This window comes from Macaca mulatta, chromosome 17 (genome assembly GCF_049350105.2).
Source record: "Macaca mulatta isolate MMU2019108-1 chromosome 17, T2T-MMU8v2.0, whole genome shotgun sequence".
In the NCBI taxonomy this organism is placed as follows: Eukaryota; Metazoa; Chordata; class Mammalia; order Primates; family Cercopithecidae; genus Macaca; species Macaca mulatta.
In genome coordinates, this window is record NC_133422.1 from 94,548,644 (window position 1) to 94,566,630 (window position 17,987).

The window sequence follows — 17,987 nt, forward strand, 5'->3', positions numbered from 1 at the left end:
CTTATTTGGGTATGTTTATACTTTGTAGTTTTATAAATAAGCCCAAGGGGCTCCTCTTGGTTGTCACAGTCCCCCTTGAATCTCGTATCCTGTCTGTCTCATCCTATCCGACAGTAGAATTGATGCCGCTCTAATCCCTGGAAGTTTGGAACTAATGAACTGACTGCTGAGCTGCCGCCACGGAGCTTGGTCCCAAACTATACTGTACTTCACACTCGATTTATTCTCCAGATGGCGAGACTGTGCCGCCCTGCCGCGAGGGACCACCTCTTCCACTGGAGTGTAAAAGTGGACGGATGTTGTTTTCTTTGCAGATTTGATCATTCTGAGCTAGAAACTTGCGAGGATGATTAGTTATTAGCTTTAATGGGTGCCAATTGAACCAACTGCACGCATATTTTCTCCTTTAATTTCAGAGTCTGCAGGTTTTGGTGATGGTTGATTTCTCCGCTTTCTTACGTCACCAGAGCGTGTCTCTTCCCCAGGTGATAGGAATCCAGTCTCTGAAATCATAGCACGCCTTGGTTCCTGGCCCAGACAGAGTCACATAATACGGTGGCTTATGGATAAGGACAAGTTTATTAGCCACTGGTCCACTGCACTGAGGAGCATGGCACGAAATATCGATTGAATGCGGCAACTTTGGGAACACCATTTTTTAGAATGGGGGCCTGCAAAGATTGTCATCTGTGCCAACTTCCTCTATGACCTGGGCAGAGTCCACCTCTAGAATCAGACATGATCCGGAACACACTATGGTACTTAGTCTCTTCAAAGGTCCAATGTAACTGTTGATAAAGGCCTTAATTCCATTATTCAGTCATCTCCAGCTTGTCAGATCTTGGGGGACAAGTTCATTCCACAGTGAGAGTGGCTCACCAAGGTTGCCCTGTAGCATTAACATATTTAGAACGCAGTCCCTCTGAAACCTCATTTTAAGCAACCTGTATTGCTCCCAGAATATAAAAGCCCCCATAAAAGCTCTTTTTGGGGTGGCCTCTTTTACCTTAATTTCCTTTTTCTCCTTTCTCCCGGAAGCACTTACCTCCCAATAATCGTAGGCGATCACCCTGAGAGCCCTTCTGAGAGCCGGCTCAGCCAGACGGCCTGTTGCTAATCCACCTAAGATGGATATTGGAGGGATGGTCAGAGCCAACCAGGAGCCAAAGAAAGAGAGAAAAAAAGAAGGAAAGTGTGAAGCGTGAAGGACGAGGTGGTGGAGATGAGAGAGAGCTGAGCGCCTTGTTAGCAAGAAGTACAGTGTGTGTTGCAGAGAGAGGGAACAAGTGAGAGAATAAAATGAACAGAATTTGTTTCTTTTCACAACTGGGTGGACTGTGACTCTCTCGAACTGAACGCCCAGAACTAAACTTAATTGTTCTTAGAAACTGCCTTCCTCCCAACCCAACAGATGGCATGGGCGTGTTTGCTAGCACAGTCACATATTTCACCCTGAAAATACCAAAAAGAAAAAAAAAATTCAACATGCTCGTTGGTTGGGATAAATTCACTGAAGTTGTTGAGTGTTTTGGGATATATACCAGAGGGATGCACACTTGGTTTATGTAAATTGTAACAAGCAACAGCCTGTTAATAAGGGTGTTGTATGGCAATATACCTCAAAAGCCATCCTCTCTTTTTGGAAAGGTACAGAATGATGAAGTGGAAAGAGCTTGGTTTTCATTCTGAGCCAAAATTTTTTAAATGCTGAGTATTCACTGCTCATTATTATAATATGAAAAGTACTAATCAGATTATGCCTAAAATTGGAATTAGGTACTTCATTTGCAGCCAATTTCACAAGGGCCGAATTTTGCTAAGTAAACTGGAATGTGCTGAAACCATGGCAATCTGACTTTAGATAAAAATCGCAAACAGGTTTAGAACATGAGCTTTGAACAAACAGTCCCTTCAAATCCAAGTGAAGCCAAACAGCTTCGAGATCAGATTTTGTTTGACACCAACCAACATTAACAATTTAGGAAGTTGATGTTGCCAGGTATCCCGCATCCTTGAGCACACATGCAAATTAGATGATGGAGAAGATGACTCAAATAACTTAAGCTTTAAAATGCAGTGTGGCCTAAAAAATCGAGTGAGTTCCCTTCAGTTTTCCATTCATACTGTCCCAGTAGACTCTTTGCAAGGCTGACTTAGCTATTTAAAAGGGAACCTGAAAGTTATGTTGCCAAACTCCAGCAATTTCGTTTTTTTGTAGCTGCATAGGCTGCACAGAGCAGAACATGCTTTAGATTGTCCACAGCCATGGATCTAAATGTGCCTTCGAAAAAGCTGGAAGAGTTTTTTAGTTTGCTTGTTTTCATTTTTGAGATGAAGTCTTGCTCTGTGTCCTATGCTGGAGAGCAGAAGTGCAGTCTCGGCTCACGGCAACCTCTACCTCTTGAGTTCAAGCGATTCTCCTGCCTCAGCCTCCCGAGTAGCTGGAACTACAGTCACGTGCCACCACGCCCGGCTAATTTTTGTATTTTTAGTAGAGATGGGGTTTCACCATGTTGGCCAAGCCGGTCTCGAACTCTTGACCTCAGGTGATCCGTCCCCTCAGCCTCCCAAAGTGCTGGGATTACAGGTGTGAGCCACCGTGCCGGGCCAGAACTCAAGTATTTCTCCCAGCAGCTCTAGACGGCTTTAGAGCCAAGATACTGAGCTAACTTCTGTCCTTCACCTTCAAGATTTTCGTATTTAGGGCCAGGCGCCATGGCCCACACCTGTAATCCTAGCACTTTGGGAGGCCAAGTCGGGTGGATCACCTGATATCAGGAATTCGAGGTCAGCCTGGCCAACACAGTGAAACTCCGTCTCTACTAAAAATACAAAACTTAGCTGAGTGTGGTGGTGGGTGCCTGTAGTCTCAGCTACTCGGGAGGCTGAGGCAGGAGAATCACTTGAACTCCGGAGGCAGAGATTGCAGTGAGCCGAGATCACGCCACTGCACTCCAGCCTGGGTGACAGAGTGAGACTCTATCTCAAAAAAAAAAAAAGAGTGCATGGTAGAGCAAGTGGGCGAGTTTTATATCTATGGAATAAAACAAAGGTATGATGTGGAACCAAGCCATTGTTGGCTACATCATCTCTGACTTTAGCTAGTCTGAGCTCTCTGTTGCTTTTGTCTAAGCTTGGCCTAATTATTGGCAGCTGAAGCTCGGTAAATCAGGACTTCACAGAGCGGTCCTAAACTGTCTTAGGTACTCTTTCCATCTGACCTGACAACTCTAAGCTACCGTTTCCTCACATTGTTTAACTCAGACCACATTTGGAAGCCTTCCTTGCGCCTCCCCACTCATACACCCACATCTGTCTGGTTTAAATCTACTGTCCTGGGTTGTCTTGTTGCTTGGACTTAAGACTCAATATTGGCTTAAATGATTCTTTTTTGTCTCTACTTTGGTTTGCTATTTTTCTAGATCAGTATTGCTTTTCAAATGGCTATGTATTGTGGAGACTTTTTTTTAAACTACATTCATCAGCAGTGAGAAGCTTTAAAGTTTTATTAGTATCATAAAAACCCTTCCCAAATGAAACTACTTTGGATAAGTGTTCATTCTGACAATGAGAATTTGTTGAGGGCTGTTGGCAAGTTGGAGGAGTTTGCTTTTGAAACTGAAATTGGCAGGAAGTAATGACCTCAAGTGCTTTCTTTCTCTTGACTCCAGCCCTCACCCTTTCCATGCACTTCTTTCTCTCCCCAACCCCACCGTCATCACCCCCAAGCTGAAACCAATAAATAACATACTTGGTTTCATATAGTTTTTCTGGGGACAGTTCAAATACTGAAGCAGACTTTCAGCCTTTCAGCTTTTCTGAACTGTGGAGCAGAGCCTGTCAAGTCAAAGAAAAAAATGTATTTGTCAAGCTCTTCATGAAGGGATTCCTTGCCTTCCACCTGAAGAAGTGGGAGCTTTTTTTGTAGTACGCATTGTCAGATTCCTGTGAGCATCTTCTTAATTGAATGTCAAGATTCAACTCAGTTGCAATAAAATAGTGAGTAAAAAAAAAAGCATGCTGCATGTGGAAAAAGAAAAATCCTTTTTTCCCTAATGTGAAGAAGCTGACAGACGAGACGGCCACAATCTAGATGTTAGCCAATTTCTTATGTTTATTAAATGAGAAAGTGCAGGTAAAGAACATAGAACCATGCTTAGCACTTAGTTAATGCTCAATCAGTGAAAAATTACCCATTAACCATTTTCCCCTTCCAATTGGGAAGTAATACTAATGAGAAAGACGCACTGTGGCATTGCAGTGCGTCTCGGCTGTGTTACAGCTGTGGCGAATGAAGCCTAGAAATCAACTGCTCACCTTTCAGACTGGATGACTTCTTTCAAATATTACTTGTTTGGTGGACAGGAAATGTGTAGATAGAGTAATGGTGCTCAGACTCTGAATCCACGTAACAGTTTCATAAACCATTTGATGGTGCTCCCCTCAGTGATAAAAATAACAATAAACTTTTTATTGACACTTATAGAATGAAGCTCGACTGAGAATTGTAAAAACTCTTGAAGACTTTGATCTGGGCCCTACTGAAAAATGTGTGAGAGTCAACTCAGTTTCCAGCGGTCTGGCAGAAGAAGATCTAGAGACCCTTTTGCAATCCCGGGTCCTTCCTTCCAGCCTGATGCTACCAAAGGTGGAAAGTCCTGAAGAAATCCAGTGGGTGAGTAGCTAATGCTTTGCTTTAAGATTCAGGAGAGGCCGGGTGCTGTGGCTCACGCCTGGAATTCCAGCACTTTGGGAGGCCGAGGCAGGCGGATCACGAGGTCAGGATATCGAGACCATCCTGGCTAACATGGTGAAACCCCGTCTCTACTAAAAACACAAAAAATTAGCCGGGCGCGGTGGCGGGCGCCTGTAGTCCCAGCTACTCGGGAGGCTGAGGCAGGAGAATGGCGTAAACCCGGGAGGCGGAGCTTGCAGTGAGCCGAGATCGCGCCACTGCACTCCAGCCTGGGCCACAGAGCGAGACTCCGTCTCAAAAAGACTCAAGAGCAGCTAAGGAGGAGTGGCAAGAAGAAGGGATCTGGGTGCCACAGGTTTGGAAAATGCACACACAGAGCAGAGAGGAAGGGATTTGAGAAAAAGCAGTAAGCGCAAGAATCCGTTTCTTTCACCCAAGGAAAACTCGCCTTTGCCCAAATGCACTTTTGAAATGATGCTTCGCTTCCTAATTGGATGTGTGGTTTGGCCAGAACAAGCTCCTCAGTAGCCCTCCTAGAGTAATCCCTGGAAACTAGGTTGCCCGAGAATGTCATCCCTTTCTCCACCCTGCCCGGCCTTGAGCCAAGGCCTCCACCTGGAAGAGCAGTGACGTAAGTGGCCCTTACTGAGATTCATCTGAAATCATCCCAGGCAGGGAGGGCACATTTGCTGCATATGAAAAAATGAACCCAAAGAAGGGGAGGAAAAGGTCACTCTTTAGGGCAACTGGAGGAATGAACAGGAAGCTTTTAACTAGTGGTTTTAATTAGCACTGATATTATTTCCTGAGCAGTTCTCTAGTGCATCCTTTTTAAATTGCTGACAGGTGTGTTTGTGTTTCATGACAGACTTTTCAGCCAATAAAAACCTAAAATGTAAAGTGGTTGGCATGTCAAATTACTTAAGAAAACTTTTGAAATGGGCCTAATTACACGATGATTGTTTTAATTGACAAAGGGTGGAGGGGCTAGATTTTATTTGAGCGTCGCTATTCTTCTGCAGATCTCCACTGAATAAAATAACATTTCACTGGGTCATTCTGGGGCAGAGAATGTGTCATTCTGGGGCCTGTGAGGTGTGAAAACTGGAAGCATTTGTGGTCGGGGCGAGTGGTCAGTGGTGGTTTCGTGGAAGGCACCTCTAGTATTACGTCTGAGGCTATGGCTGCCACCACAGCAATAGCCTGAGTTGTCATAGCACCTACGAAACTGCTCACCTGCTGAATGCACCCAATGTGTCAGGTCTGTGCTGCCCAGTGCCACGGCCACTATGACATGTGGCTTCTGAGCATTGAAACGTGGCCAGCACAAATTGAGATGTGCTGGAAGTGCAAAATACACACTCGATTTTGAAGACTCGGGACTCACCGAGAGGACAAAAAGAGAATGTAAACTATCTCCATAATTTTTATATTGATTACACATTGAAATAACATTTGGGATCTGTTGGGTTGAATGCAAGACACTGTTAAAATTAAATTCACCTGTTTCAGTTTACCCTCTTAATGTAGCTACGAGAAAATTTAAAATTACGTATGTAGCTGCTGCTATACCGTTTCTTTTGGACAGCTCTGTGTTGGATCCTTCCCGAAGACCCGTATTCAAGGACCAGTATTTATTGACTAAGCTGGAGTTCTTCTCTCCAGGGTTACCCTCAGAAGCTGGGAGATACTAGTTAGAGTATGTTAATATCCTGAAGGGCCCTGAGCCCATTCAGATATGTCTTAAGTTGATTGAAATGGACTCTGAAGTCACTGTTCCCTTTTGGTTTCATAGTTAATGCCTATTTATCACTGTTATTACCCTTAATTTCAGACGGGGGAGGGGGAGACCCAGCCAGCCTTCAGCTATGGCTTCTGTTCGCTGTTTTAAATCCTTGGAAGTGAGATACACACAGAAATTTAAATAGGACTTCTAGTTAACAGAAGTCCTTTTGGCTGTTTATTTTTTCCTCTCCGTTTGTATTTATGTGAAGCATAAAACCCAGAGCCTGATGCACAACTGAAAGATGGGCTTACTTGTTTTCTTTTGTGTGAGAATCTCTTGCTCGCCTTTTGTCGCTAGTGTGGGTTCTTGTTTGACTGGCACGGCTTATTGGACTATAACAAGCGTAACCCTGCCTCCTTTGTCATGGGACAATTCTCCCACAAATCCCGAACAGTGTGCATTCTTCCAACACACTATTGGGTGTGCACTGGAATTGAAAGAATTGCTGAGCCCTGCTACTTCATCTCCTCCCCAATCTCTTTGTGATTTCTCCCCCTTCTTCTCCTCCCCCTACCCCAGTCCCCTCCACCTCGCTGAAATGAACACTTTACCAGGCCGGAAACATTTAATCGTCTCCTTTTGAAAAAATTAATTGAAACTTCTCCACTAGTTACCTTTTGTGTTAGTACTTAATGCAATTTTTTAAGAAAGAGCGGGAGGAGGAGGAGGAGGAGGATGGGCCAGAATATTTAATTTTTAAATGCCCCTATTGGCTTAAAAACAAAAGGCATTAGGGGTGTTCTCACTAAGAACAGGGAATATATTGTAAAGCGTTGACTTGGTTTTAAAGTCCATGATTTTTGTAGTTATAACTGTCATCACAAAGAACGGGGCAAGTCACTTCACAAGTTTTCTTTTTTTCATGAAAAAAAAAATCCCTACTACATTTTTAACACCAAAACCACTAATACCGTGCTACCACTTTCTAGCATAAATGAGAAATACATTATGTTTTATTTTCATCTACATCAAATCCTATACATTTTATCCCCTTAAATTGTCGCCCTCTGCTCCTTCTTGCTATTTTGGTTGAGTTATTCCTTCCCTTGAAAAGTTACTAAGGAGGTGATGATGATGTCCTTTGAAGGGGGGGCAGTGGGAGCAACTGGGAATAATTCTTCATTACTGAAAGCTGTGATTTATTTTAGCCTAATTGTAAAGTTACTGCAAATTGCTCAAAAGCTTTTTAAAGATCCCAGTGATTAGATTTTTTAGGGGGGTGGTGCACCGGCAAGGAGGGGGCAGCTAGAAGGGGAAATAACACCTCTAATCCCGCTTCTGGTAAATAGGCTGCCAGCTTTTCAAATGAGTTTCCTTTCTATTAGTCAGAATATTATGCTAAGCCTTAAGCATTAGTTTTTTTATGTTACCATAGCAGCCTTATTCCTGCAGGGTGGTGACCTGTGATGATTACAGTACAAAGCTTATAGGGTCTTGAAACCCCCTTTGAAGATGAAAAGTCTTTGATGGTTTATATTTATGCAAATCTCTTAGATATGATTTACCCAACTGAGACTGAATGGAGAGATGATTAAAATTCCCTTTTCCTTTGATATCTATTAATGGCTGAATATTTCTTAAATTTAAAATGGATATCTATGTTTTCATCTTTATTTACAAAAATATCTTTATCATACCTGTATTTCTTTTCCATCTCCCCACATCTTATTAGATCTAGAGAGACGTAATAGATTTACAATTTAGAGTGTGTTTTTCCCTCTTTTTGAAGAGGGGGAGGAATCTGGGCAAGAGCTTTTGTATGTTTCCAGATGATAGATTTTGGAATTTGGGCTACCCCACTGGCAGCACAGAGCTAGCTGTGAACTGGTCTCATGGAAAAAATTGGCGAGCTTTGGTCTTCAAAGAATTAAACTTCCTTTTTAAGGTCTTCCTAGGTAAGCTAAAAAATTATGAAGAAAAACCTTCTGAACAAAGGGTAATGGTGCTATAATGAATAATATGGAAGGAAGGCTGCTGAACAGTTACACTGATGTCAATGCTGGGCACGAAACAAAAGCAGAATGGCAGGTAGAGGAAGACTTCATTGTTTTAAGGGCCTACCATTTGCATTTAACGAAGCGAGGGCAAGAGGCCTTCAGTAAATACGTTTTCAGGGAAAGCGTTTATACTCTCTGCTTCCAGTTCTAACTCCTAGGCCTCAAGGTGCTCCTTTGGGAGAAAAAAATTGTAACGCTTGGGATTTTACTATTTAGTTTAGTGGGAACTTCATTACCTTTTTCTTTGGTCTTCTTCTTTTTTAAAAAAATTCTTTTGTGTGGACGAAAGGGGCTTGGATATTACTTCCTCAGGTCAAAGACTTAAATACTACTTCTGTGTCTACATTTCTGTGATTGTACATTTTTTCCCCACTAATCACCTATGACACTTCTGATTTTAGTTTGCAGACAAATTTTCATTCCACTTAAAAGGCCGAAAACTTGAACAACCAATGAATTTAATCCCTTTTGTGGAAACTGCAATGGGTTTGCTCAATTTTAAGGTAAGAAAGCCATAATATGGTTAATAAGTTAGCATTTTATTTATCACCTAAAGAGAACTTTTGCTTTCAATTTTAACGTCTTCTTAAAATGTGTTTCTAGAAAGATTTATAAGCAAAGGAAACGTTGAACACCATTTGTTATCTGTAATAGTCCGAAAACCAAGTTACCAGCATCTTAGAAAACAATGAAATCAGTTAAGTAGAAGGAAAAGCTTCCCAGTCCAAAATATTTAAATGAAGCATTTATATATTCCTAGTAACAATTTTAATTAATCACTGTGTAATTATATGCCTTGAATTATTGCATTTATAGACTAAATGTACATAAAAATTTATTTTGTCACTCTTATGAATTAACTTTGAAATGTTCTTTTCTATCAATTGTCTTTTCACTGGGAAATTTTCTGCCCTCTCTGTAGCAACATTATCAGTAATGGCTAGCAGAGAAGATTATTGTTTGTAAGTTCATGCACACAAATAATTTGCAGTACATTTTTTCAATTTGCCATATTAGAACATCGAATACCTTCTAATATACATGCGGGAATATTAGCTGAGCCAAGTGTTTTCAACCGCTGTGTGGTTGCACTAAACTACCTGCCTTAACAAATTCAGAGCTAGCTCGTCTTTTCTCGTTTATCAGGGGGCATTTATATTATTTTCCAAAATATGCCTCTCATTCCACCTGACCTGCAAACATCAATCTAGCACCCCCTTTCAGAGTTCCTGGACTCCCAACCCCCACCCCAGCCCCCACAGAAGGCAGGAGCAAAGAAATAACTAAAAACAACAGAAAAAAACATAGTCGAACTATACTGGAGAGAGAATGTGTGAGCGGCAACTCTGAGGCCTTGGGATGTGTGGAAGGGGGTCGAGTGCAAATGTTTGGGGAGCTGCTTCAAGACTCGTGAACTGCTTGTTTACACAACTAACCATAAATTCTTCCAGCCAGCCCCAGAATCCTGAGAATATAATCAAAAGCATATCCCTTAGATGCAACCAGATTCATCCAGTGATTTAATTTTTAAGCACTGCTTCACTATTTTATTCCATAATGTACTTAGAAGCACTTAGAATGTCTGAAATTAATCAACAGTGTCTCCACCGGTTCCTCGTTTCTTTCCCACCCACATATATTAGCAGGTTATATCTCCACCTTTCAAGATTCATGGTTATGTCTATGACAAATGGTATTTGCCTTGACTTTCATATATAAATGTCGAAGTTGCTTTATGAACACATCTTGGATGACTTGTTGCATTTTTATTTTCCCCTCTGGAGTTGCAGGTTTTTGTACTGTCTTTAATCCTGAGACCATGTGCTTGATCCTAATGCAAATAATTCAATTAGTTTGATTTTAAAATTCCTTCCTTCTCCCCTGTGGTTTTATGAGAGTCTCTTAAAGCAAAAACAAATTCTGGAAAGATATAAATAACTTCTAGCGCAAGCAAAATGAGTTAACTCAAAGTTTCTCCAAAAATGAGATGGACTACAATTTGGACATTATAACTATATTAATATAATCCATTAAACAAAGCAAATTTATACAATATACTTATCTTGGATGATATTAAATACCTTTTGAAAGGGGTAAATTTGGGCTGCGTTTTTAGGACTGCCTTCAGCCAAATTGTGTTAAGAGTCAGGTCGTCCTGTTACTAAAAGGCACCATGCCTCTTCCCTCTGACGCACGCGTTTCCGTGAGACTTGGTTCTCTTCTGCTCTTTTACAGGCAGTGTGTGAAGAAACCCTAAAGATCGGGCCTCAAGTAGGTCTGTTTCTAGATGCAGTCGTTTTTGGAGGAGAAGACTTTCGAGCCAGCATAGGTGTCAAAGACCTCTCTCTCTCTCTTTTTCTGTGTGTGTGTATATGTGTGTATGTATTTTTTCTTTGCCCCTTGACATTTACATAACAATGTATATTTGCCAACCGTGACAATGGTTTTTCATGACAATGGAATGGACACTACTTCCTGATAATTTAGAGGTCCTCATAGCTGCCCTGCTTCTAGAACACTACATGGTTACTTCTGTTCATTTACAGAAGACACGAGCAATAGAAAGCCCCAGGCATGCTCAAGAATATATGGCATCTCCTTTGCTCCTAATAAATATATTATGTGAACAGCCTCACCGTTGCTTCAGTATTTTGTTTTCACATCCGTCCGTGGGCTGTCTAGATTTCTAATGCAAATTTAAGGCGATTTCACATTTGCCTTAATGAATTGTTTTCCGCAGAATATGCGGTATATAAATATTATTTTAAATGGATCTTAAATTTTTCTTACAATATGTTTCCGAACTCTTAGTATTAAATGTGCTGATTTTCACTGATTCTCACCATCCCTCGTGTGCTGCACTTGAGGGGTCTGTGTGTGTGACTGGAGACCGTGAAGCATTTAGAAAAGAGGCCGAGGCCACAGAAACCAGCCCCAGTGACCTGAAGACAGGCACTTTCCCTGAGCAGGGAGTGGCATACTCCAAATATAAACAGGGACACTTCCCTCCCCTCAGGGTGAAAACACTGAATTTATTTGAATACGAGTCTTTCCAGGAGACTTGTGTATCCAACGGTTCAGCGGGCTACAGAAGGCATATCGACGCTTTCCAGCCCTCCCAAAACAAGTGCCCTCCCGTCTCCCCAAGTTCTGCATCCAGACAGACCCTGAAGCTGAAGCATTTGGCTCAGAACTTCAGTTTGGACAGGGCATGGCAACCACAGCACACACAGTTCTGTGCTTGCTGTGAAACACGAACCATTGCCCTGCATAGCTGCTGGGCCACCTTTTGTGGTGCTGTCTTTGGACTGGCACTTTTTAAGCATTGATAAGAAGGAAAAAAATATATCAGGAGTCCCTTGTGACCCTGACCCAGCCTCCCAGAATGGGGAAGGGGCCTTCTCTTAATGCAGGTAGAAGGAATTCTATTGAAAGGTGCCTTGTCAGTTAAACAGACACATACGAGATTTAACTTGGCCTCCACATATCCCTGTCTTCATTTATATTTGAATAATTATTTTGCAGAGGAGCAATTCCCAGGGAGGTATAGATATCTGTACAAACTGAGGTTTTATAATAAATACCTGGGTGCGGTTTCCAAAGTTAAAGCCTCCTTTTTCTGTTAACATCCCATTTTCAGGTGCAACAAGTAGTAAAGAAACCCTGGATATTCTCTACGCCCGGCAAAAGATTGTTGTCATAGCGAAAGCCTTTGGTCTCCAAGCCATAGATCTGGTGTACATTGACTTTCGAGATGGAGCTGGGCTTCTTAGACAGTCACGAGAAGGAGCTGCAATGGGCTTCACTGGTATGATTCCTGTCTTAGAAAGCAGTGTCTAAATTAGCAAGCATTCCAGAAAAATAGAAACTTGACCCAAAAACACTTCTAATCTCATCAGATATCTTGTTCCGCTATTTGAAATATGAACAAGCCACACAGGGGAAGAACTTGCCAGACACATTGTCATGGTTTTCTTTGGCCCTGCAAGTCAACAAATCACTCATTTTATTTCCTCTTTATATTAGTTGCTTTTTTTTTCCCTCCATCCTCTTAATCATTTTGTTGTGGTCCTGGCTGACCTGTAGGGAGGGATGAGGCTGTTAAAAGAGTGTTTTTGAATGAACCGCCATAAGAATTTTGGTTGATGGATAGAAGAAAAATCTCCTAGAATATCTAAAATTTAATTCATTTCTGAAAAAATGTTGGTGATATTATCTTTGGTTTTTGTTTTGTTTTGTTTTTTACTCATAACTAGTTGTTTGCTCTTCTGCCACTCCAAGCCCCTCCTCTCTCTCCCACCTCCCAGGAAGTGTCCGTATACCTGGCGACACCTACGGGCATAGGCTGGCACTAGGCTCAGCCGGCCCCTTGCAGTCCGGTCTGGGGCACAGGCGGCTATCTGTTGATTGGTGTGCCTGGTCACTCAGGTCCCCATGAGCCAGGGGAGCGACTGAAAATTGTGTTTTTACAACAGAGATCTATTTTTCGAAAAACCACGATAGGAGTCTACACACAAACATCCACATGAAGTTGCACACACACAAACTGACGACCATGGGAGAAACACAGTGTGCTCCTTCACTCTTACCTGTTCTTCTGTTGAAAGTTCTAAGAATATTAGTATCAGAAAGGTACCCGAATAATAAGGAAAAGAGATGAGCATCCTGATATTCCCGTTATAACTGTTTTTGAATTGTATCTAGGTAGCGGTTACTGAAAGAAACATTTCATAAAGCAGGCTTAAATGTAAAAAATACCTTAATGGATGATGATTTAGTCCAAAATAAAATTGAATGACCTAAGAAGCTATTTTAGTGTTATATTCGAATTAAATAAAGCTCTGAGTTTGTTCTTGTGTTTTTTACACAAAGAGCTAAAATAAATATGATCCCCCCCAAATTTTTAAATAAATGTGATCCCATATAGGGAAATATTCTTCAATTATCTGAACTATTAATAAACGAATTCTCCCTGCGTTTCATAGTGACTGAGGAAAAAAGGAGTCCTCTGCCACATCCATGTGATTGTGCTTGTTCCTGCCTCTTTCCAACGACTGGTTAAGATGTGACCCAAATGAAAAAGTTGGAGAAAAACTCCATGAAATTTATCTAATAGACCCTGATGTTGTTGGCCTGCAATGTATGGCACTGGCTGCCGGGCAGCCAGATGTTGCTCCAAAATGGGAACTAATTCAATAAAAAAGAGAAAGCACTGCATTGACACTGACCCCTCCACGATCACTCAGCAGAATCTGAGTTTCCTCTGCCTCCTCTGGGGTAAATGTCTGCCCCAGAACTTCTCCGGGAGCTGAAGAGTGTCTCCAAGATACAGGACTGAATTAACTTGGCCCCTAATTCAATCGCAGAAGACAGGCTATTTCAAATCAGGTTTAAATTTCTAGACTGTGCCCAACTCAGCACGAGGAGCTTATGGACCTGGCACTATTGTTTCTCCACGACGGGGAGTATTAAATCGCTAAAAAAAGGGGGGAAGCGAGGATAATGGGAAGGCGCAGAGGGCACAGTGCCCATTATATATTCAAGGGAACCAGGCCATAACTAGGGAGCCACACTTCGTAGGCAGTTTGCAATTTTTAGAGAGAAAGTCTTTGTTGTCCCAATTATATTTCTGCATACCAATAAGAGGTAATCAATCTGATAATAAGATAGGAGATTATTTGTAGTCGTTTTTAAAAATAAATGTTTTTTAATGAGTATTTTAGACCACTCAGGATCTGTTTGTCCTAGTTGTTTGGGATTTGATTGCCATACCTTGGGCTTTGCACAAGGAGAAGGAAAAGAAGGAAAGAAAAAAGGAAAGGAAAAGTGGGGAGGAGAGAGGGAGGGATGGAGGAAGGAAGACATGTCTTATCTGAAGCAGGTGGTTGAAAGGTTTAAAATCCAATGAAAGTATTGTGTTATCCATAACACTGGTAAGGAAGACTAAGTCTGTGCTATAAGGATTTCCTGTACTTTTAAAAATGATATATATTTGTAATGAGTTGTAGTTTCTAAAAGTTAGCTGTAGTTTCTTTTCTGCGGTCATTTCCCAGAGTCACAGTCCATGTCGATTGATTTTAAATCAATGCATTGGCTGTATAAATGGCCATTAACTTTAGGAATTTTTTTATAAAAAAGAAGCCAAAACTAAATCTTGGAATAAAGCTTTAACAGCTGACTTCGTCATTACAGTTACTCCAGTGCTACATGCTGAGAAGAAAGATTATAAATATGAAGCACTATAGGTTTTCTTCTTTTTTGCAGTCTATTGTAGAAGACAAAAATGACACCATCATACAGTTACCTAAAAGACTTGACAGGTATTGATTTAAAGCACGATATATCAAGCGGTACTGTAAAAAGGATTTCATGGTCATAAATTTTAATGTCTTCCAATTTTGCACCCTCTCAGTAACTTGTCAATAACAACTCTTCTGTATAAAATATTTGCCTGGTTCCCACATGGCATTAAAGTCTGCTGTACAGTTGTTGGAATAGCTAAGATGTGACGAAAGAGAACTTCACATCTGAGTGCCCATACATTTCTAAAACCTAACATGGATCTTAAATTAGCCTCATTGCCAAAATATAGGCACCGGAGGATGGAGAGCTAGCAGTGATTTCACAGTACTTTAAGTAGTTTGTGTTTTGCTCCTCAAATTATAGTGCATGTACCAAGAAGTTCCCATGAAATCTGGCTTTTTACACATTGGTGTAAATTATGTACATAAATTATGAAATTCAGGGCTAACAATTAGTAGGAAATGACTACCAGAACTGACATCCTTTATTAACAATATTCTAACAACTATTAGATTACTTAAATATAATCTCAATACCTACTACTGAAAAAAGCCCTCTTGTCATCCCTCATGTTATTCGTTCCCAGAAATTATTCCTCAGGTAATTTAAAGAATCTTTATTTATAAAAGTGTTTAACATTGTATTAGTATGCTGACAGAAAAGAATGGAATAGCAATGTGAGGATGTTTTAATTATGCCAATGGAAAGAAAAGATATTATTATATTTATCCACTTAAACTCTTTTACATGAAACACTAAAAATATGTTTTTACAAGCATCATTCCTTTTTTCATTCTAACAGAATAATGGCAAGTAATAGGAACTGACAGCAAGATATAAAACATCAAGGATATAATTCGTACTGTCTAAATGTTAAAATAACTATTTCAAAAGCAAAGCAAATTGATGTACCAACAAATATATTTAGCAGAGTAAATGTTCATTAAGTGTACATTATTTTTAAAGAGCCAATTATGTTCATAACTTTATCACATAGCACAATATAATCTCATCATTATTATAACATTAAATTATGTTGCATTTATTAATGATCTGATTGGATTCCACACTTCCCTGATTGTTAAATTGTTTTTTTAACGACTGCATTATTTCACAAAATCCTATGGCTCTTATCTTTGTATGATGTTTTCATTTAAAATCTTTCAACTATAAAAAGAATCATAAATCTTTTTGGAAGGTATTTCTACAGAGATAAGATTTCTTCTGGGATATGTAGGGAGCTATAAAGAGGGAAATACCCAGTCTTGATTCTATAAGCCAAAAGGGAAAATCTGGGTATATTTTTGGACAAAGAAACTTTAAGTATCTATTTTTAAATTTTTAAATGGAGTAATCCAGAGGCTGCAGTGTTCAACTCTGCCTTCTATTTTACCATACTGAATAAAATATTTTCATTCAAATCCAATTTTCCATTGGGGGTTAGAAATGACACATAAACTATGTTCGTCTAAAAGAAAAAAAATTAAATATACTATTGTAAGACTGTATTTGATAATAATATAGTTGTAATGACTGCATCTGTAAGCTTTATGAAAACCAGCAGACCATTTCTAAGAGAAATCATGGAAAGAGGTATAATTCTACAAAGAAAGCAAAAGATACCTTATAAAATTTGAGAGAATTCTCATTTAATTTTTTCTACTTCAACTAAAAATAATCCCTCTAATTTGCAGACATTATCCTTTAAAGTCCCAGCCAAAGCAGTTATTCAACAAGCTGCCTCGTCAGCCCACCTGTAACTAAAAATAAGAGATTATCTGCCCTAAGGTGGCATTTCTATAGGATCGGAAACACAATTACTTCCATTGTTGTAGTTTTGCTTCTGTGGTTATTCTGGAAAAGCCTGTCTGATTGCAGGTTTTGTTTTGTTTTGTGTTCTCAATAAAAAGTTTTAAATTAGTTATTTAACATACAGTCTATGAGGCCTTCAGGAACCTCGCGCAATAGAAACATTTTGTTTGAACATCTGTTCGTTGTTTCGTGATTCCGACGTTATTAATCTTCTTGTAGGTAAGCAGGTGATTCACCCTAACCAAATTGCCGTGGTCCAGGAGCAGTTTTCTCCTTCCCCTGAAAAAATTAAGTGGGCTGAAGAACTGATTGCTGCCTTTAAAGAACATCAACAATTAGGAAAGGTAAATGTTTCATTAATGCCTTGGCTGAAAGTAGTGTTGAAAATATTGTCGGGAAGAATGAAACAAATATGTTGTGTGAATGGTTTAAGAAAACTCATTGTATCTGGGGAGGGGGAAAGGGAGGGAACAACATTCACCAGTGAGAAAATTGCTTGAGGTAGATTTGCCCTGCCCATGTTCCTAAATATTTCACTAACTGGCTCTCAAGTCTCTCATTTTATTCTTTTCATAAAATATATTGGCAGCCTTAGAGAAAATAGAAGTCTGTTTAGTTTTTCTCTACAGACTTCTATGCAGCATTCATATGAAAATAATCTTAGATCAAAGTGAGAACAAGTTGTAATGAAATAAACACAGTTTGACTAAATGGTTCTTGTGGAGGAAAGAAATAAATTTCAAGTTATTTTAATTTGGGGGGGTAAAAGTACAGACATCTCCTCCGGTTTAGTCATCTGAGAGTGGGAGGTTGTATATGTGTTTGTACCGATTTCTGGACCTGAGATTTGGATGGAATGGAAAGCAAATTAACACTGGAGTACGGTTGTTCCTAATTTAGTGCATCATTGAGCCTCGCGTTTCCTGCTCTGTGGGTTTCTGCTATGTAAATATTGCAGTGGTAATGCACAATCTGTCTCCACTTTGTGCCAGTAACACTTAAATTAGGTGTCGCCTGAAGGAAGATTTTATGCTAGTTGCAGCATTGTCAGTTAATTATCTTAAAGGTTATTTGCAATAATACCGTTTGCCTCTTTTTAAGAGGATAGGAGGGAAAGTTACATTTATAAATCTATCCTAGAGGTAATCTCTAAACTCAGCCTCGTAACTTCCAGAAGGAGTAAAGTTTTGATACCTACAATGCAAAATTACTTAGGAGAAAGAATATTGAAAATTTATTACAGTTCTGAATATTAACCATTCCCCCCTGCAAAAGAAAAGAAAGAAAAAAGAAAAACTGGTTTTTAGTGGTGAACCTGAACCTGTGACATCCATGTGAGACATGTCCCTTGCACTTTTCACTGGCGGCAAGGACACTTGAAAAATCCCAGGAC

General features: G+C 40.1%; 1 protein-coding gene across 10 annotated transcripts in view; it reads left to right on the forward strand.

Moving 5' to 3' along the window:
- CLYBL (citramalyl-CoA lyase) overlaps nucleotides 1-17,987 on the forward strand; it is a 280,991-nt gene that overhangs the window by 241,811 nt on the left and 21,193 nt on the right. For 5 of the 10 annotated variants that reach the window (XM_077973917.1, XM_077973916.1, XM_028837257.2 and 2 more), the window contains 5 exons: nucleotides 4,487-4,675; nucleotides 8,881-8,982; nucleotides 10,715-10,808; nucleotides 12,120-12,287; nucleotides 16,814-16,938. In XM_077973917.1, the coding sequence (XP_077830043.1) occupies nucleotides 4,487-4,675; nucleotides 8,881-8,982; nucleotides 10,715-10,808; nucleotides 12,120-12,287; nucleotides 16,814-16,938 (678 nt within the window). Of the gene's footprint in view, nucleotides 1-4,486; nucleotides 4,676-8,880; nucleotides 8,983-10,714; nucleotides 10,842-12,119; nucleotides 12,288-16,813; nucleotides 16,939-17,987 lie in introns of all 10 variants that reach the window. The other 5 variants (XM_077973915.1, XM_028837256.2, XM_077973914.1 and 2 more) reach the window with 1 other exon arrangement.